Here is a 21,485-nt window from a genome sequence, read left to right as displayed (position 1 = left end):
ACTGCAAGAAGAAGTTAAAAATCAAAGAAATCAACAAATTAAAACATAAAACTTGGCAGTGGTACCGAAAAGTTTGTATTCCTGCATGTCTCCACACCTGCTGGCAACTGAGCTGCCAGTATTTAAGACCAGCGCTCACCACTACTCTTTCCCAAGTCTTCAGCTGCAGTTAGTGTAGGACGTCACAGCTATTAAAAGGAGAAGATTGTTTCATAGTAGCATTTACTCTCCTTGTGCTTTCTACCCTCACATCTGTACTCGGCATCTCTTTGCGTCCCAGCTCACATCGGCTTCACTCACCTGCCTGCCCTCCTGTCACACTAATCTTAGGATCATCCTCACCTGGAAACCACACTGGCTCACCTGGACCACTTGCCCCTCCTTTGCCATTTCTCCAGCTGCCCAAGTGAGACGAAATCTGTTCATGATTCCCATCCACCACTTCACAGACGGAGCCACTAAACCTTGTCTCCTCTCATTCTAGTGTTCAGATCCTCCTGTTTGCTTTACCTGATCCAAGACCTTGTACCTACTCCCCTCGTCACAGCTCACAAGTGCCTCTAGTAAATCTAGTATTCCATATAATTTAGTGTCACTTATGATAGTTATTGTTGTTAGGGCCTCATGGCATTCCTCATAGTTCACAGTCAAGTTGCCTTTGTTAATGTGTGTATGCATGTACGGATGCAAATATGTATATATACATATATGTATGTATGTGCGTGTATGTTTGCAGGTGTATGTATAACTTGTACATATCTTTCTTGTGTAAATGTAAATTTGTCTGTTATTGTGTAAATACTTACGCTATTGTGTACTTCACACACATGGAGAGATGCCAAACTGCCTTTCACTGTTCTTGTAACAGTGACAATAAAAAGCTATTCTATTCTATTCTATTCTATTCTAATTTTGTACTCTTAAATAAAAGTTCTGTAAATTATGTTCACCAGGGCCTCTGTGTGTGATCTGCACACTGTGATCTGCAGGTCTATTTGTCTGATTCAGCCTTGGCCGTGACAATTCTGTAATTTTAAAGATTTATTTCTTACAATTTAAGCCAAAAGATTCTTGCTTATCGATTAAACTACTGCAGCATTTCCTTATTATGTAGACAAACTGAGATATACTGTTAAAATCGCACCTCTTTTTCTTGGACTGAGGTATTGCAAGGATCAATATATCTTAAAATGAAAGTGAGCTTTATGTGGATGACAGTGTAAAATGAGTTTGATATCCCAGGTTTAGAATTGATAGATGGACTGACTCTGGATTTTTGTTAAAATGAAGAAAACTACAAAGCTAGAAAGTGTTTTATGGTGGCCAAACAACAAGGATCACAGACAGTTATAATTATAGACAGCAAGAACTTCAAAAAAAGGATATACTTATGATGGTCTATAGCAGCAGAGAAGACTAAAACTGGACAACAGAAGTTTAGGAAAATGTTGCCTGATGAGTCCCAAATTCTGCTACAACATTCAGAATTTCTCACAAACAACCTCAAATAATGGATCCCTCGTGCCTTGTATCGGCAGTCCAGGCTGCTGCTGGTGGTGTAATGGTGTAGAGCAGGGCTTTCAAACAAAAGGACTGGGAAAGACTCCAATCCAGTGCACCAGATTGCTTTGGAACAAGTGAAAGAAAGCATATGTTTTGGACTTTTGAACTGTATTTTCAGTGGTTTTATAGCCTTTTCTGCTGATAAACACCTCCCCCACAAACATTCATACTACACTAAAGTCATCCATCTAATGTAGAAATTTCAGTTTTTCACAATGGGTCCACTGTGAAAAAAGGAAACAATTGAAGCTTTTGAGTAAGTTCAATAAGGAAGATCCATAATCACTCTTCTGCCTGCTTTCCTGGGTGTTAGGCTGCTTTCTATTCTTTACATAACTACCACTTTCCCACGCTATCAATTTCAATACTACTCCAGTCCAATCACCTTCTCACCCACCTTCTTTGAGCCAATCAGCCTCTGCTTTGCATGGTTTAAATCTGTGCACTCCGTCATTCTCCCTTTTAGACTCTCATTCGCCTCATTCATCCACCTTAGGCACCTCAGTCAGAGCTCCGTCCAAGCCTCAGTTTCCATCTTTACTACCACCAGCGTCTAAACTCTGAGAGGGTCCTGTCCTAAATCCTATCACTGCTGGGATTCTGTTCTGCCATGATAGGTCATCAGAGTCTAATTGGAAAATATGTTCATTTCTATATCTTATTAAATCACGTTTAATTCTTCGAGTGATCTCTCGTTCCCGAACTACCAAACTCTCTACAATGAAATGCCTAGCATAGGTACCGTATTTTTTGGACTATAAGGCGCACTTAAAATTCTTTAAATTGCACCTTATGTATGAATTCTGGGTGTGCTTACTGACCTTGAACCGATTTTATGTGGTACACGGCGCTCGAAAATCTGTCAAAAAATATTTTAGTACAACTTTGGTAAGGTACGAAGGAATAGAAGAGCTAGAGAAGCTAGAGAATTCAACATTAATGAATCAATGATACAGAAGTGGAGGAAGCAAGAAGAATGAGTTGAGTAAAGTTTGATTAATCAGACTGTTTTGTTTAGCTTAATGTGCCTTATAATCTGGTGCACCTTATGTATGAAAACAAACCCCTTCATCAACAGTGCGCCTTATAATCAGTGTGCCTTATGGTCCAAAAAGTAGGGTACTTTCTCTGGTCCAGCCCACTCGAGATCAATGTAGGCTGTATGTGTGATGTCACATCCCTGGCGTAGAGGATATTTATTGCACACTTTGAGTCCCCTCAAAGTGAGAAGATCATTCAAACTCAGCAGCCTACCTTTATATTGTTGCTGACTGTATCCATGCACTTTATGGTCACGGATTACCCATCTTCTTATGGCTGCTTCCAGCAGGATCATCTGCCACATCAAAAAAACAACTAATCAACTTAAAATGGTTTCTTAAACATGACAGTGGGCTCACTGTACTACTCAAATGGCCTCCACAGTTGGGATGAATGAGTTCACATCATTCCTGTTGCAGACCCCTTATGCTGATAGTGGTAGGTCATCTGCTAGTTATTATTATTGTAGTATTATTGTAGGTTCTTTACCTAACCTGACTGTTGTTTAGGTGCTATTTAAATAAAACTGAATTAAACTGAACACTTCATGTACATGATATGCCAATTAAACAATACTGATCTTAATGACAAACATTGAGCAACAGCTGGAGTGGATGGCACTGTGCTCCGTGTGAACACACTGAGGAACAGAATATACCCAGAATTGAACTGAACCAACATATAATAGACTGAGGTTGATTCGCACAGACATACGAAACTGCAGAAATGGAGCTCAGTGTTTGCACACGTAGCAAACGTTCATTTTCTTGGAAAGGGTGTGCTGTACTCTCACTGTCCCGACTGTTAGTAAAGCAGATTTATTTTCCATCACAGCAGGTGAAGAACAGAGCTAATGAAACACATGAGTGAAGGCCGTTGGCTAGACCGGCTCCCAGGCAGCTGAGTCTGTAGCAGTATTTTACCTCGTTGTGTGTTTAGGTTAAGTACACACTTTATTCAGTTTGATTTTCAGAAATGTCTAACTGTGCTTGTAAACAATTTCTATCTCTTTCATTTCTCAGGAACAAAGACTTTCATTTCTTTTCAGACATGCGGGGCTAGTATAACCTCCCAGGCAGATTTAACACACCTAGGTTCTGCTCCACCACACCTACAGGGTCACGAAGAGGTCACGATCAATACCACCCTCTTTGCATGCGTAGTGTACTGCATGTCTGTGGTTGGAGGTGGTTATTTCTCACACCTAAACGTAGTTTATGTCACAGGGTTGCCATCTTTGCCACTGTAGGCGTGTCATGCAGCACCTTACAGTCAGACATAAAATCATCCATCTCTGACCTCAGAGACTGAGCCGGCGTAACCCCTGTTCCCTGAGCACATCCTTTAAGTGATTAAAAATAAATAGTGTTTGTGTGTGTGTGGTTTTCCATGTTGTTGTGGCTATGGAAAATGTTTATATGTTGTGTGTGTTGTGCTGATGCTGCTCTCAGATGAGCCATCAGCATATGGTGGGGACCCCGAGCTTGATTACGTCCTCTGATTCTAGTTTTAATGCATTTAAGGTCATTTAGTAAAGTCGATCAGTGGTGATGACATTCACTGACATGTCCTCGATGCACTCAATCAATGAGAGTGGGGCCTTTTCCCGACTCTGCTCAGCTCTTCTAAAATTGAATTTGTATTTCATAAAAGTCTGTTAACCACATCTAGACAGATGCTTGTTCAGAGTGGATACTGGCATCCATTCTGAGGCCACCAAAAGCATCCTTGGTCACACACACATATATATACGTATTGTTGTCATTTTCTCAATGTTATTTCCTTATAGTGCTCAGTATTAATTTAAGTGACCTCTGAATTAAATCTCTGCTTTTACTAATTACCAGCTGTAATAGAACAGATGTTTGTACTGCAAGTCTGTCTATCTATGGAAAATTTTTTTTTTATCAAGACATTAACATCAAAGCTATGCAAGCTGCAGTCATGAAACTTGACACTGAAATGAGAACTCTTTATAAGGTCAGTGTGTTCCGAGAACTCATACAACTGCAACATGTCCCCACACGTCTTCGAGCTCCTGTTAAAGTTTCTCACTTACAAAGAAATGGACAGTCTCTTTTTAGGGTAGTTTCATTTTGATAAAGTAAGACAGAATATCAACCAAATATCAAGCATTAACACATTAAATAAGTTATAAACCGATTTGCATGTTGTTGAGTGAAAGAAATATTTTATCCCAAAACAAAACATGACTTGGAAAAACCTTGTTGGCAAGCATTTCTTGTAGTTGGTCACCAGGTTTGCACACATCTCAGGGCAGAATTTGCATGGTTTAGGTTTGGGTCGATTATTAAAGAATAGTGAAGCAGTAGCAAATAAGGAACAGTACTTTTGCATGAGATGCCCATCCCGAGTATGAAGCAAATGTTATGTAAACCTGGACATACACAGATAGAAACTAACTTAACTGGTTATATAATTCTTGTTTTCATATGGAATTTTGAAAAGAATTGCACATATAGTGATAGACCTACAAATAAACTATGTTATAAGTCTGCAGTCCCTATGCCAGGGTTTTTCCTGGCTCAACAGGCTTCTGGTTGGTGGCTTCTGATTCTCATAGTGAAAGCAATAAGTCCATGTGATCTTATTTGACAGATCTTTAATGCATTCTCCTGTGTATATATATTTTTTCACAAAGAAGTTATAAACTAATTTTTCCCAAGCAAAGGGTCCATTAGAACTTGGTGGAGAACCTCTTTTTGGCAAGTATGTCTTATAGTTGGTCTCAAGGTTTGCACACATCTCGAAAGGAAATTTAGCCCAATCTCAAAATCCTTTAGGTTTCCTAGCTGCCGTCTTCAGACTGGCTAGGCCACATTATTACCTTAATATGCTCCTTAAATAGCCACTCCTTTATTGCCTAAGCAGTATTTTTTGGGTCATTGCCATGCTGGAAGACCGATCTATGACACGTCTTCAGTGTTCTGGCTGAAGGAAGGAGGTACTCGTCCAAGATTTTATGGTATACGGGCCTGTTCATTGGCCCCTCAATGCAGTGAAGTTGCCCTGTACTCTTAGCAGAAAAAGAGCCCAAAGCATAATGTTTTCACCTCCGTGTTTGACTGTGGAGATGGGATTCTTTGTGTAATAGAAATCGAGTGGATGCCAAAGAGCTTAATTTTGGTTTGATCTGACTACAGCACTTTTCTGAATGAATTATAGGTTCACCAGCAAACTTAAGATGGGCCTGTACATGCGGCTTCTTGAACATGGGGACCATGCGGGCACTGCAAGTTTTCTGTCTATTACAGCGCAGTGTGTTACCAATGGTGTTCTTGGAGAGCGTGGTCCCAGCTGTCTTCATATCAATAACAAGCCCCTCTCGTCTAGCTTTGGGCTGATCCACCACTTTTCTATTGATAATCCTTACCCCATGAGACAAGGCATTGCATGGCGCTCCAGACCGAGGTCGACTGATGGTCATTTTATATTTCTTAGATTTCCATAAAATCTCCCCAACAGTCATCATCTTCTGACCATGCTTATTGCTGATGGTCTTGTGGAGGCCTAGAATCTTGTCCCTTACATCCTTCAGAAACTCTTTGATCTTGCCCATTGTGATGGAGAGGTTGAAATAAAAGAAACTGATTCTGTGAATAGTTGTGTTGTATGTTTAGGTTTTTTCTGGTCTTTTGGTTGATATTCCTTCATAGAACTGTCATAAAAAGAGACTGTTCATTTCCTTGTGAGCAGATTCAGTGGGAGATCAAAGACGTATGGAGACATGTTGCAGTTTAAAATGAGTTCTCTGCACACACTGACCGTAATAGATGAGTAATTAGAATGACTCATGTGTCAGACACACCCAGGGGCATGTCCAGAAAGGTGGCATCGGCTCCCCCTGAAATATGATCAGTGTATCATTATAAGCTGCATATAAACCTGAAAATCATGGCATATGTTTTGTACACTTTTTTTTAAGTTGATTTCATGCTGTGCAGTATATGTAAATGAATACTATAGCTTCCATGTACTGCATGTTTGTGTAGCATAGTATAAGGCGTTCTTGGTTATGATAGAAGATAGTAGTATTATTGTTTCTTTAGTTTAAATTTTAGCAGTTTTATTACAAGTAGGTTTCATACACAGGATGAGGAGTCTCCAGACTTCTAGACCTAGATTTGGCCTCTTCAAGGATTATACTACAGACACAAATGTCCAGAATTAGTTTCTGGGCTCACCCTTAAGGCATGTTGGGGGTTTTCAAATATCTGGAAGAATCTTAATGTCAACAGAGCCAAACGGAAGCTCCAAAATGAAATGCTTCTCAGATTCGTCGTGGAGGTTTTCTTGGTAAATCTTTACAAAAAACTTAGCTGTAGACCCAGCTGGGCTAAGACCTTAGTATTGTGATCCTCCAGGAGAATCAGAAGGATGTGGCTAGAAAGAAAACTACTGTGACAACTTTGCCACATGACTCAGATTAGCTGTTGTGGGGATTTTATGCCTCCACATTGGCGACAGCTATAGCCAGGAGGCATTATGTTCTCAGTTGTCGGTCCTTTTGTTCAGTTGTTAACAAAATATCTCAGGAACATCCTGAGGGAATTTCCTCAAATTTGTCACAAACTTTGACTTGAACCGATTGATTTAATGAACTGATTATCTTTTTGGTTCTCAAGTGACAATGTGACCTCACAAAATAGATTGTGAAGGCGATGATCATGCATTTTGAATTATATAATTGCATAGTAATTCAATTATAAAACATTCCAATAGTTTATGCAGCTTCTTTAAAGAAAACCTGAAATACAATAACTTTTCCTTATACTGGAAATACACTACTCCTGCCAAGAGCATGACAGTATTGCACACAGAACAAAAACACTAGTGGTTTGGTGCGGTGTGGTGTGTGGAGTGGTGAGATTAGATGCTAATGCAAGAGAAATGTATAAAGTTGTCAAAAAGTTCTGAAGGCCCAGTACAAATTCTATCAAATAAAGCTAGCATGTCACAAAAAATCTGGAGTGGTTTGGGGTTTATTGTTGCAAATAAGGAACAGTAGTTTTGCATGAGGTACCCATCCCTGGTATGAATCAAGTATTGTGTAAATCTGGACATACATAGATGTAAATTGTAACTTAATTGGTTATAATTCTAGTTTTTATACTGGAATTGTTAAAGGTGTTGCACATTTGTAGTTTTACACCTACAAATGATCCTATAACTTTCCAGTTACCCTCTGCCAGGGTTTTTCCTGGCTCAGAATGCACTTCCTGGGGGGTGGCTATACTTTCATAGTAAAAGCATTGAGAATATGTTACCTCATTAACCAAAATCAGTGCGTTTTCCTGTCATTTTTATATGTTGTGTATATGTCTTTTTTCAGCACATTCAACCACAATTAACATTACTTTTTAACTTCAGTCATGCAAAATTTTTCAGAAGGCGCCAAGAACGACTACGTGCTGAAAAGCGCTGCCTGAGTTATAGCCTGTTTCAGCAGATTGTTTTTGTTTAATGTTATCTAATACTTTAATATTCTCTCAACATTCTCATGAGTGTTATCATGGTTTTAGCCAGCCAGGCACTTTTCAACATAAAAACCCCAAACAAACCAACAAACATAAAAACCCCCATCATGCTACCTGGCTAGCATCAAAAGACTGAGAAAATTAGCTTCTTGCCACAGCTAATTACCTACTAGATGACTCATTTAGCAGCTACTTCCACAAAATATTTGGACACAAAACAGAAACCAAGTAGTCTAGTTCACATATAACACATTTGCGATCAGGCCTAGTACGCCTGTAGTAGTTTGCTAACACACCCAACATACCAGATAAATCACTTTGTGGTTTAGCCTTTATTAGCCGCATTAGGAGAATTTGACGATCAGAAATATACTAAGAATTCTTATTAGATCATGGCGGGAGCTTTTGATCATGGCCAGGTACTTTCTCAGGTCACAAATCTCGATAATGTGACTTCAGTCCTCAGCAGTTTAGTGGTGCTGTGCTGAGCCTCTTTCCCACACAGATAGTAGGTTATTAACGGTGAGTGTATTCCAGGAATTTACAGAACGGTACAGCTAATCCTCATAAAAAGAAGATAGTGGGTGGTTTGGGAGGGGGGCAGGAAGCGAAGAGGGTTTTGGAAAGGGGGGACTATTAGTTCCAAAGTTAAAGAGTTAAGAGGAGGAAGAGAAAAGAATATAGTGAAGAAGAAACGTCTGGTGGAGAATGGTGAATCAGAAAAGAGGAAAAAAGAAGAGAAGAGAACAGCAACAGGAATCACAAGAAGCAGGTCTGTTTTAATTATTTACATGGGAGTGGCACACCTTGATCCAGTTTTATTTGCTCCTTTTTTCAATTACACTTGTGTCTAATTATATTTCAAGCTTTACATTCTTCAGAAACAATAAATAGCAACAGTAAGCTACGGCTTATTGACTGGCTACACAGTTCTAAACTGTATAAATCAAGTTATTCATAAAAAGCTCCATTAACAATGGATTTGGGTGTGTAGAGGGAGTCATTTGTTGTATATCCTGTGTTTACTCAACATATCTAGAAGATAAATGTGTTATTCAGTTCATTACTCATGCATCCTATCCTTTCCCTTTGCCACTGCAGCAAGCTGGACTTCTGGGAAATGGGAGCATTTGAAAGACATTCTTACTATTTTTGTAGTCATTTGGATGCTAATCTATGAATGCACACACTTCATTATTTATGTATGAAGAGAACAAAAATGTTTTAACAGGTATATGAGGCAAAGGAGCAGCACAATGAGGTGAAGGGAGGATACAACAGATTGTCAATCAGAGGTCAAAGCTCACATGTGTGGCATAACCAGATTTACAACTTCCATGTGGTGGAATCTGCATCCTCTTGTAATGGTGCCATGCTCACACATAAAATCTCTGTTGCACAACATATTTTTTTTAAAATAATGAGCCATTTTTAATGGCATCGATGAAAAACTGAAGCATGGGCCACCAGGTCCTTTCATAATTAATGTCTGTTAATGAGTTCTTAATGATTGTTAAAATAATGGTGTAAAAATATTATGGTAAGTACATTACAGTTATTTATAATGAGCTTATAAATGTCAGAAATTGACTTTGTGTTATGTCTTTTGCAAAGTGAAAGAATCTTTATTTTCAGAATAATCTTTGTTTTAGTGAAAGTCAAAATGACACTTAAGTTACAGAAATTTTTAGCATCAAGTCGAAAGTAGAAAGAAAAGCAGCAGTGAGAGTATTCATACAGAAACATATGACACTGGTCAGCACTCTTGCCTCACAGCAACAAGATTCCTGGTTTAAATATCAGCTGTGGCCTTTTCTGTGTGGAGACTGCTGTGCCTCTGTGGGTTTCCTTTGTCCACAATTCAGCAGCATGCATGTTAGGATAATTAGAGATTCTAAAGTGGACACAGTGTGTGATAGATGGTAAAGTGCTTTATCAATGTTTGGCTTGTACTCTAAAAGCCTACATTAAATTAGGATTATTGATTTGTTGATGTGTATAGCCATTTTTAATGCTCCAGCTGGAGCATTAAAGCTGAGTTTAATTATAAACTGTTGAGTAGTTTTTTTTTTTTTAAGTAGTTCTATATTTATTGGCACAGGAAAATGTGCAGTATAAGTGGATTTTTTTAAAACTCTGCTAAACATTTTTAAAATGAATTGCATGGACTGTAAAGTATTTTTTTTAATCCAAACCATAGTGGAATAGATAAAAAGATGTAAAAGTGTACAAGAGTCGGTACATTCAGTCACTCAAAACCATTATTACCATCATTACCGTTTTGTTGGTCGTTTTGTTGGTCACTCCAGTGTTGTGGCAGAGCACATGCCACCCAATGCCCCCCTGTGGACACACCTCTGCTGGACATGACTATGATACATGATATATATGATATATGAGAAAAACTCTTTGGAGAAAGAAAAAAATGGAAAGATTACAACATTCCTCATTTTGACTCTTGGGACATTACAAGCAGGTGTTACATGTCAGCAGCAGATGCTAGGTACCCAGGAAATTGAAGATTTATTTCTATAGGCCTAATACCATCTAATTGTTATGACAGAAATATGGTTCTGGTCACTACCTTCTCAGACAGAAATTAGAAACCCCCCAGCATGTTATATAAAACCTGGAGCGACAAAAGGGATTTTTCCCATATCCACATTTACTAACATTTTATAATATACTGCATTTCTATTATTACCACTTGTTAGTTTGCTTTGGTTTTCTTTAAAGAACTATGATTTTAAAAGTTAAAAAAAATGATAAAAACCACGTTTTTATTTCACATTTTTATTGTTCATCATAATGAAACAGCATCACCGATACAAAAAAAAAAGAAAAAAAATCCCCTTTGTTTAGGTAAAATTACAAATCTGAATGTTCAACCTGATCCATAGGAACACTGTGAACAGCAGAAACATTAAGCCAGTGCTTCTACACGGCTGAGGGTCCATAGAAAAATAAGGCAGGTGGTTTTTCTACACCTTCTTTCGAAACACATTCTGGGGACTTGTCTGTTTTACAAATCCATGAGAAGACTTGTCATTTAAGACCAGCACGGCTTATAACAGCATTGTACAGCTTGGCTCGATCACACAGAAAAAGAAAAGAGATATGATACGAGTCTATCCGAAAGTGAGAAGAAAAGTTCAGCCAGACTGAATACCTGAGATACTAAAGTGGGTTGAAAGAGCTTTCTGATAAAAAACTGCTGTCTCTTCTCTTTATTGGATGAGCCGCTTGAAAAGACAAAACTCATCCTGAGGAACTGAGAAAAACTCTTACATTAGTAACAGACCCAGAGGAGAGAGTGAGGCAGATTTTCAAACACCTATTATTGGATATTGATACTGTACGGGTACTGCACAGGTCAGGTGACCCTTTAGTCGAGAAGCTTGGTGACTCAGGCTGTAAAAATATTCAAGTAATGCCTTGCAAATAAAACCTGACCGAAAACTGGGCTTTTTAAAGATGTCTATGACACCAATGACATGTGTCACAAGCCACTGACATACATCCAGCAACTGTGTATGATTGTCCTGGTAAAGCTTTAAGCTGGTGAACGTGGAAGGTTCTTATTCATAAAGGTATACACTTACAGTACATGTTAGTTTAAGTGTCTACATTGCATTGCACAGTGCAATAGCAAAATAACCACTTGGTCTTGTAACAGATGACTAACGTGTCTCGTAAGAAACTTCCTGTAGTGTGGTCATAAAATGTGGTCTTCCTGATTTTGTTGAGTGTTAAATTACATGTTTAATATCGACACAGCTTAATCGTGGCTTTAACATTCAACCCAGTGATGGTCAGCTAGTGACATAAACCCTGTTGCCTTATTTCTGAGACTCCTGGGAAAACCGTGTTGGGAAGTAGGCTGTTGAGTTAATGCATTGTGACGACAGGTTAATGTTAAAACATGAAAACGGATATATAGCGGACAACTTTTCTACAAATATACAAGCTTCAAATATAGGACCAAAAAAACAGAACAAACTACTGTCTGACAGCAAGAGAAGAAAAGGTCTAATACATACTTAGAAACTAAAACAAACACGGATCGCAGAAGAAGTCAAGTAGAATTCATCCATCAACCCGCTCACAAGCAATGAGTGTCAGTGTACCATAAAATAAAGATTATTTACAGAGCATATACAATTGTTCAAAAAGACCATGTTTGTAGGCCAAAAACATGCACATAATATACTATTTCATTTGAAATATCTATTTGTTTTTATGTACGTAGATCCGCAAAGGATCTATAAATGCTGTCCACTTTGGCTGCGTGTGACTCGCAATGGCACGGGAGAAGCGGTGAAACGGAACAAGTCTGAGGTTGTGATGCCACCATTCGCTGTTACGTTTAAGGCACCTGTTTCAAAAGCCAATTACATACAATACCAAGAATTCAGAAGGCACAATAAAATAATGAATATGATTACCGGCTGTATATTATTTTTTTAAATTAAAAAACCTGTCAAGAATTATATATAAAAAAATATATTGCTAGGGGATATCCAGATGTTTAGCTTTAGATGTTGAGGTAAAACATCTGGAGTTGCAACTTGGGATCTTGCTATTCACCCTTCAAAACATACTTAAAAATGGCTGACACCATTAGCATGGTCATCTAGGTATTGAAGCAAACTCTGTTAGTTATTATTTACCGCGCCCTTACTTCTAAAAATTACTGCTCTTTGATATTTCATGTGTGAAGGGAGCATTTTCACTTAATTGTCAAGACTTACACGCGAAGATTGATAACAATCTCGTTTATATGTCAAGTAAAAACAAAGGAACCTGGAGACTTGTTAGCCCTCGCTAGCATATTGACTGACTAGCTAGCATGGTTTGGCGTAAAGTTCAAATCTGCCTAACACAGCCTCTAAAGTTTAATAACTGAAATATTATATTTCCTTAAATTAATTTCTATATATCCGTAAATGTTTAAGCATTACGTCATACTTTTATGGAGCATTTCAATCCCTACACTAACGGCCTGACAGTGAAAGGTTAGCTTCCTATTTAATGTGCATACGTGAGATTGTTATCAATCTTCGCATCTAAGTCGTAACTTTTACAAAGTGTCAAACAGTTACTTAAAACTGAATAGCATATAATTATGCAAAAAAAAAACAAAGGACGTACATTCGAATAACATTCTGCAGAGGGCAAAGTTCTTCTTGAGCATAATATGGCACGAGTGAAAATAATTGTGTAATATTTAGATCAACCTATTTATATGTATCTTTTTTAGCTGACTTCTTTTTAAAATTGTCTAAAATGCATACTTATTTTTTCCCCATATAATTATTTATTAAAAAAAACAATTCAATGTTTATCTCATGAGTTCTATTGTAAGTGCCTTAATAATGATTCCAGCAGGTATATGTATACTGCTAATTGGAAATGATCATCCAGCTAAATGGGAGACAGCCTTAAGAGGCCAAGTAAGATATTATATACAACAACCATTTTGTCAGTAGATACACTTAATTATGTACATTCGTATCTTGCATATTTAGATCCATCTGTGAACAGTAATACTGAAAGCACCCACTTAATGTGTGCACAGCTGAAATGAAAACGACCGGCAAGGAAGATCCTTGAGTTTTTGGAGCTGTGAATATCTAGCATAACTCTACTAAAGAAAATTGTTTGTGCGTGCCAACTTTGGCAAAGCTTCTGATTGTTAATACGTATCACAGCAGCAAATCGATGTTGAATTTCCCAAATAAAAAATGGAATTAAATTGCTCATCAACCGTCATTTTGAGAAGAGATGAAAGCTTAATTGACCGCAGGAATTTTAGGAAATAGTAATAATAATTATAGTAATGGCTCTGTACACAACTACTACTGAACACAATGCTAGATGTGCTCCTTTTTCCATGAATGATGGCACACTCCAAAAGACACCTTAAAGTTCACAGAGGACTGATGGACCTACATCATCGTTCCAGCCCTTCAATAAATATCACAGTTTACAAATCTGCTTCAAGTACAGGCTGCAGAGTATCTGTTCATTGTTGTTTCTTCATAGCTGGAAAAGAATGACCATCAAGATGACGGTGACGATCTAAGGCTGTCTCGGTGGCATGTTGGCATTTTAAACCAGAGACCGTTACCCCTTGTCTGAGTTGTAATTCTTTCATTTGTGTTGTTTCACATCCAAAAAAAGAACAAAATACCAACTAAGCTAAAAGGATCCCCTCCAGTGAGACTTTCTGGGAGGAAATTGAAGATGTCTTAACCCAGTGCTGCACTATGTCTATAGGCTGAGGTTCTATAACAATTTGATGAAATGAAGGAAACCAGTGGGTACGGAAAACAAGTGATTTGCTGTGGGGCAGTCAAGGTGGTGGCTGCACTTCTAAATGGGAAACTGAAGAAGGTAGAAAAGCGTTTTAATGGTGTCCCCCAGAGCCTGGGGGGTTGTGGATCCAGTCAAGAACGATAAGCGTCAAGCTGCCAATCATGAAGATGACTCCCACGACCAGGAAGATGGCCGCCTGAAGAGAGAGAGGGAGACAGAACAAGAAGGGATTCAGCTTGTTGAGATACACAGAAGGGGTCTGTGGAAATTTCTGGGAGATCACATTAATCCGGCCCTCAGTGGATAAATGGAGAAAGCCGATACAGTGAGAAAGCAGCAGAAAGCATTGTGTGTGTTTCTGCATACTTACCCCAATCTTCTGTGGGGAGCGCAACGGCAGCGACTTTACCAGGCGCAGGTAAAAGGCAGCGGGTAGGATGAAGATGAGCATTGTTGCCGCAGAGGCGCCTGCAATTAAACCGAGAGGAAAACTGAATCAGCCAATCAGGTGACAGCAACTGAAACAAACAGCCAGACCAATCACTATGAGGAGGAATTCTTTAAGACTTGAGAGGTGCTAACGAAGTCTCCTATGATGTGACGTAGCACTCGTGCAACTGTCTCAACCAAAGGTAGAAACAATGTTGAGTGATAGCTGTGTTTTTTAGACTTTTTAATAATTAAGGTGCATAACATAAGTTTTTTAAAATACCTTTAATAAAGCATCAAGTCTCATATATTATAGGCCTGCCATTAACTATTTACTTAAGGTGTTATTACTCAGTTACAAAGTAGTACTCTTTGGTTTCATTTAGGGATTACTTTTGCAAAGCTGCTTTTTCTTTTTTCTTTGAACTTTGTTCAAAGTGATCGTCTTTCCTCCAACAGAACATGTGCACAGGCATCTGCTGGCAACTGTTTATTAAAAAGGGGTGAGTAGGAAAGTGGATAAAGTGTTCTTCCTGACAATCTTAAACCTGAGAATCCTCACCAGGTAAGGATTTAACCCGACATTTTAAGCTTCTCTGTACTTCCAGCGGCTTTATCCAATTAAACGATCCCTCATCTGAAGGTGCCAATCAGGCGTGAACCGGCAAACCTCACTGACTCACTCTGGGTTCATGTGTCTTTTTGAAAGGGCAGAAATGTTGCTCTGTTCACACTCAGTGTCAGGACTCACCGATGAAGCCAAAGATGTCCCTGATGGTGGGGACAAAGATGACCAGCATGTTGTTAAAGGCCAGGATGAAGGCGGCAATGAGCAAGTGGCGAGTCCAGCTGAACTCTCGCCCGCTGAACAGTAACGTTGTGATGGACGAACGGATCTAGGAGAAACAGTGACAGAGTGGTGAATGTGGTGAAACAGTGTTTTCAGCTTTCTTGTGAATAGAGAAATAAAAGTTTGTTTGATAAAGACAATTTATTCCAACACTAAAGTCAGTTGCTCTCTTCTCATCTCAGTCAAAGAACCGAATCATTAACAAATATGCACAGCTGCCAGCCTGCGACTGAAGCCGATTCCCCACACTTGGCCAGTGACTGAAGTGTGTCAAGAGTTATGAACTTGTGTGTGTGTGTGTGAATCAGAGAAAACCAGGAGATCCCTGAGCTACAGGCAACCTGTTAAAGCCTGAACTGGGTGAAAGGTCGCAGGTATCAGGTAAAACCTGAGGCCCCTTTAGCCCGTAAGCCTCTGGGAGAGAGGTCACAAAGAACCCTGCTTACAGCGCCCATTCAAAACGGCTGGGGATTATCTCCCGCAGCGCAATGGAACCATGGGATTGCATCAGCCAGTGCAGAGAGGAGGGCGGGCTCAGCACTGGGGGGAGGCGTGTCCTTACGCCTTTTTTTTTGCTGCCAGCATGTGCTTTCTTCTCTTTGACAAACTAGTGGCTCACAGCACAGATAAAATGAAAGATTCAAACCCAAGTTTCAGAGAAAGCACATTCTTTTCACCTGGACAAGCAACTTTGTTTTACTGCTGGCAGAGTTTCACATGCCCTCTTTTGTAGCCTTTTAAACTTGAGTTAGGCACAAGATTTAGATTTGCGAAGCATGGTACAGTGGAAAACAAAAGGAAAGAAATCAAATTAACTGGATTTGCCAAAGAAGTGTTATGACGCTCTTAGCGTCCCCTCCTAACTGCCCCAACCCATACCTTTACTTTACTCCCACCAGCATGATTAGGACTGCTTGGAAAACTAGAGCCTGGATGCAGCATTTCACTCCAAAGCTTCAAATTATTCAGCACCTGACTGTCACCTGGCACTAAGACTCTTTGGAGTGCACCCTTTGATATCTGCACACTCCTAACCTATCAGTATGGCCAGGCTTCGGTCAGTCCAAAACAAACCACAGATTAAGATCTAAGATCTACAAGGTTAAATATAGGTAGTAAATTAAAAAAAGAACCATCGGTGCTTTGTGTTTCCTTTGTGCAAGCATGTGTGACTTTTTCTGAGCAAAGTTAAATGCGTGACTGTCAAAACCAAGTGTCAACTGAAACTACAAGCAGCACAGTAAGGAAAGCCCCTTCTCAGATATATATATGTCTATATAAAAAAGTGTTGCCTCGCTGTAGAACCACTGAAGCTCTACAAACCATGACTTCTTCACTAGGCAAAAGGCTTTAATGCAGCCAAGCAAACGTGCTCTCTAGCGGTGTCCTGATTCACAACAACTGCACTGTGTGAGGCACAGACTGCCCTGCTTTCCCAGAGGTTTACATACAGAACACGCTTTGTACTTCAGTAAGAACAACATTCGGGTGTTGAGGTTGTGTAATCTCTGTCTGGGTGGTGTTTGTCCCCTCCAGCATGACACCAGTGTCATCCTTTTAGCCTAAATTCAACAGAAGACCCCTCAGGCTCGTTTGCCCTCGGCTCTTTTGGAAGCGTTTCAGCACATCTGGACTGAAATAACACAACTGTTTACAGGAGCACACTTGTTGGCCTATTAAAAAGTAATAATAATAATAATGGATTGCATTTATATTATTATATATATATATATATATATTATAATATATATTATATTATTATTAAAAAGTAAGGCATTCACACGCCTGCATTAATCATCAGAAATGACCACTCATGACACATTAAATATATTTAGCAGGAGTGGCTAACTGCAAATATTCACAGTCACATGTATATTACTAAAGCAGGAGCAGAGGAAGTAAAGAGAAACCAGCTGTAGCATACAAGCCTTTACATACATGTATTTAAGCCAGAGCTACACAAGGAACGTTTTTATGTTGATGATAGTAAGTTATTACTGGCTGGAAGTGTTAATCAGCTCTCTTACAGCCGTCTTTTGTGGTTTCCATCTCCTGCTGGAGCCTGAGAACTGAAGCACGTCTGACTCCACATAAAACCCTTTCATTATATCCTGGATCCTGGCAAAGTCTTATGTGATGTGGCCTCTGTAAGCATCTATCCTTCACGTGACTGCACCGCCCTCTGCATGCACACACAAACACACACACACTTTCAGGCTTGAACGCTTATCTGGACATTTGTCTCCCACACATACAGTCTTGTCTCATCTCTTATAGTCCTCTACAGGAGTCAAAGACAGCTGCGGATAAAGCTAATGTTAATCTCTAGCTGAAGGTCGGCCACATTTTCCTACAAAATGAAGGTCAGGAGCATTCAAGACAAGATTCTCAAATGCCACACAGAAACTTGGCATAAGCATTGCTGTGACCGAGCAGTTTTTTTGATCTGACGCCGTGCATGGATCTAGATCTAGCCAGTCTTCCGGCAGTGTTATGGCAACGGTAATTGCAGGAATAGTTATGGTCAGTTAATTAAAACCTCCCCAACTTTGTGTATTTTAATCAGAACGCTGTTCGCAAATCAACTTTCCCAGTCACTTCATTCACACTGTCACCAGCTAAAACTACACCCAAGACTGACTAATGTTATGTGTCATGTCTTTACATGCAGGCATATTCAATCTAAAACCAGTTTGTAAAGCAGGATAACTAAAAGGAATTTCTTTGTAACAGCTTCAACGGTGATAAAATGGCCACGTGCACATTAGCTTTTTAACTCCAAGCCAAGGCTGCATAGCTGCCTTGCTCTTTTTCCTAATTCATCACAGCATCCAGTTTCAGTCTCATGTTTCTCTGTTGCTATCAGTTTTCTATGTCCTCTGTCAAACTCTCTCTATTTCTCTTGAAGGACTCAGCTGGATATGTTTCACACAGTGACTAGGCATGGATCATAAATACCCAGGATTAAGTTTTTTGATACGATTTGAACATACTTTCAAATATGGCCGCAATATTCAATTCAATTCAATGTATTTTATATAGTGCCAAATTTCAACAATACTTGCCTCAAGGCACTTTATATTGGAAGGTGAAGACCCGACAATAATACGATATGATAACACAACAATGCACAATAAATTCCATTACACTGTCTTCTTCATTACAACTATGTTTAAAAAAAATGAATTAAATGTAAATTGTTTATAAATAATTAAAATGCAGTTTTAAATGTATTATATTTACATTTTAGTACGTAAAGCTAGTAATGCCAAAAAATAGTTGAGTTAAAAGAAACAGTGCTACTTATAAAAGCTAATTGTTAGCTTTAGCAAAAATTTAGCTAGGTTTTTATTTTCTCTCAAGCCTGCGATACTAGCTACACTTCATCTAGTTAATGAAAACAATTCCAGCATAAGGTTTTATTAAAATTGAAAATTTTATTTACAAATTATATAATAGTTTTAAAAAAAGCAAAATGTAAAGTGAGTTTAAGCTATAATTGAAGACTGACAGATTTAAGCTACATTAGCTTAGTTTAGATGATTAGCATACTTGTAGTGATGAAGTGCAGGAGATAACATATGAATATTTTGAAGTTGCTTCCATTGTTTGCAAAACTACAGTATTGTGCTACTGTTTTTATTATTATTATTTCTATTTTTAGTTTCTTGTTTGGGTCAACTTTGTCCTTATAGGAAAATTAGTAAAATTAGTAAGAAACCATCTTACTGGTTTGGAAAATATTATTTTTGGAAAAACCCACAACGTTCTTGTCGCACTGGTGGGTTGATTCTTATGTAGAAAAAAAAGCTGCACAAGAAACAGACTGACTTTTATTTAACGATTAATTACGTCACAGTGGTGGTCATAGCTCCAGTCTGAACCAACTCTTGTCACTTCAATGTCAGAGTGGGTACAGATGCATATTTCTTATCAACAAAACAACACAATTGGAGGACTGTGCGGCACTGGCAGAGGTTTGTGTCTGTTTCTCTCCTCTAGCGCGTCTCACTGGCTCCACCTCTCTATCGCCCGGAAGGCAGCAGTGAGAGTGGGGGTTTTTCCACTGTCCACTCCGAGTCTGTAAACTTCCACTGCAGAGACTGAGGGGGCTGAAGGGATTCCCCTCTAACATAACAAAACACAACAAAGGAACCGAGGGGGAAGTGGCACTGTGCGGGCATAAGCACCATCTATGCGTCTAAAATGTAACAAAATGTGTAGGCTGCATGTAAGAGAGCACCGATGTACAGAAATGCGTCTGTATAAATGTGTGTGTGTGTGAGTGAGTGCAGTGTCGCAGTGTGTTTCCATAACATGCCATCACTTGCTGCATCATTCTCTATCAGCACTTTCTTCTGATTGAATGCTGCTACCCCCTGGTGGCAGGCTGCTGTAACTTCAAGTATTTCCAAGAAGAATTCATGAATGCCCCAGCTGCTCTTCTCTATATTAAACCCAGTTTAGATGTGTGTGTGTGTGCGCGTGTGCATGAGTGCCTGGAAGCCAAAACGGGTCAGGAAACTTCCTCTGTCTAGCAGCCATTCTTGTTCTCCTCAAGTCAGATAAAGGTCAAGCTAAAATTAGTCCTTGACCATGTATGGACAGGCAAGTATGAGGGGAAGCGTAGGTGTGAATGAATGTGAAGTTGTGGTGACTGGAAATCACACACATGCAGACTTTTGACTCCACGCTGAGAGAAAGCAACATACACGGGTGTAAAAAAGAGTCGGGCCTCACTGCTGAAATCTTACAGTGTGTATGCCTGTTTGTGTTGATATGATAAAAAAGTTTTGTTTTTTTAAAGAGCCTTCGTCTGTGCATTTGAGCTTTGAGGTGACGACACAAGCTGGAGCTCCAAACTGAACAGTGTGTTCTGTTTTTACCAACGGCCGGAAAAAGCAGCTGCGTCCAGAAAATGACAAAAAAAACCCCAAAACATTCTGAATGACTGCAGTGAATACAAAACACAGTCTGTAAGCAGACTGACAGAGAGTGGCAGCAATGTTCAACATTTACAGGCGTGGTGTTTGTGCTCGTGTGCTCTGACGTAAATCAAATTAAACTGCTGCCTAAACGAGGCTCCAAATGATGACGGCGAGTGATGAAAGAGGTTAGAAATAAGCTCTAGGCGTGATATTTTACCATAAAGGTAACTTTTTCTGCTTCCAGAAGACAGGACAGAGACAGACTGTGTGTTTATGCAGGTTGTACTTACAGGGAAAAGCACGATGGGGACAGTAAGAGTGACGGCAGTGAGGACAGCCAAACGCACCAGCAGCAACATCGTGTCAAACTTGTACACTTTAGTGAAAGTGTGGAGCAACTCTGCCTCCACATTGTCTGTGATGCAGAGGGATAAAAGAGCAGTCTGTGAGAAATACTGAGACTGAAGAAGTGGAAAAATAGGAATTCTACCAAGACAAAAGACAGAACAAAACAAACAAAAACCAATAGTGCCATTTTTTCTGTTGGTTAAACTGTTGCTTTTACCATAAAAGGTGAGGTAGCCAAAGAGTGCCGACAGCATGTACATGATGAGCATGGCCAGGATGGACAGGTTAGAGACATTCTGCATTTTCTTCCGGCTCCGACTGTAGATGGCAAACACACAGACTTAGAGAGGTAACCTCAAAATCGAAATGTGAAGATTTTCCCTACTTTGTTAGGTGAACACAAAAGGAAGTGTCGAAAACAAACCACTTCCTGCAGAAGTAGCACCATTATCAGGTCACTTCTGCTGGAAGCGGTCTGTTAAAATGGATAACTTTACATGTAATCTGCAT

At 39.3% G+C, this 21,485-nt stretch overlaps 1 protein-coding gene and 1 long non-coding RNA gene across 7 annotated transcripts in view; one reads left to right on the top strand and one right to left on the bottom strand.

Annotated features, from left to right (window-relative positions):
• Window positions 1-11,120: 11,120 nt before the first annotated feature.
• Window positions 11,121-21,485, bottom strand: part of slc38a4 (solute carrier family 38 member 4) — a 34,802-nt gene continuing 24,437 nt past the window's right edge. For all 6 annotated transcript variants that reach the window (XM_005460432.4, XM_005460430.4, XM_005460433.4 and 3 more), the window contains 5 exons: window positions 21,193-21,293; window positions 20,918-21,042; window positions 15,601-15,745; window positions 14,791-14,888; window positions 11,121-14,616 (listed from right to left, as the gene is read on the bottom strand). In XM_005460432.4, the coding sequence (XP_005460489.1) occupies window positions 14,512-14,616; window positions 14,791-14,888; window positions 15,601-15,745; window positions 20,918-21,042; window positions 21,193-21,293 (574 nt within the window). In that variant the 3' untranslated portion in view covers window positions 11,121-14,511. The remainder of the gene's footprint in view (window positions 14,617-14,790; window positions 14,889-15,600; window positions 15,746-20,917; window positions 21,043-21,192; window positions 21,294-21,485) is intronic.
• On the top strand, window positions 14,895-15,582 carry LOC112842585 (uncharacterized). Its single transcript, XR_003214411.1, has 2 exons — window positions 14,895-15,052; window positions 15,309-15,582. It is a non-coding gene; the product is annotated as an uncharacterized LOC112842585 (long non-coding RNA).

Source organism: Oreochromis niloticus, linkage group LG17, assembly GCF_001858045.2.
Source record: "Oreochromis niloticus isolate F11D_XX linkage group LG17, O_niloticus_UMD_NMBU, whole genome shotgun sequence".
NCBI lineage: Eukaryota > Metazoa > Chordata > Actinopteri > Cichliformes > Cichlidae > Oreochromis > Oreochromis niloticus.
Note: the sequence above shows the minus strand (reverse complement) of the source record. Positions and strands in the feature narration are given on the sequence as shown.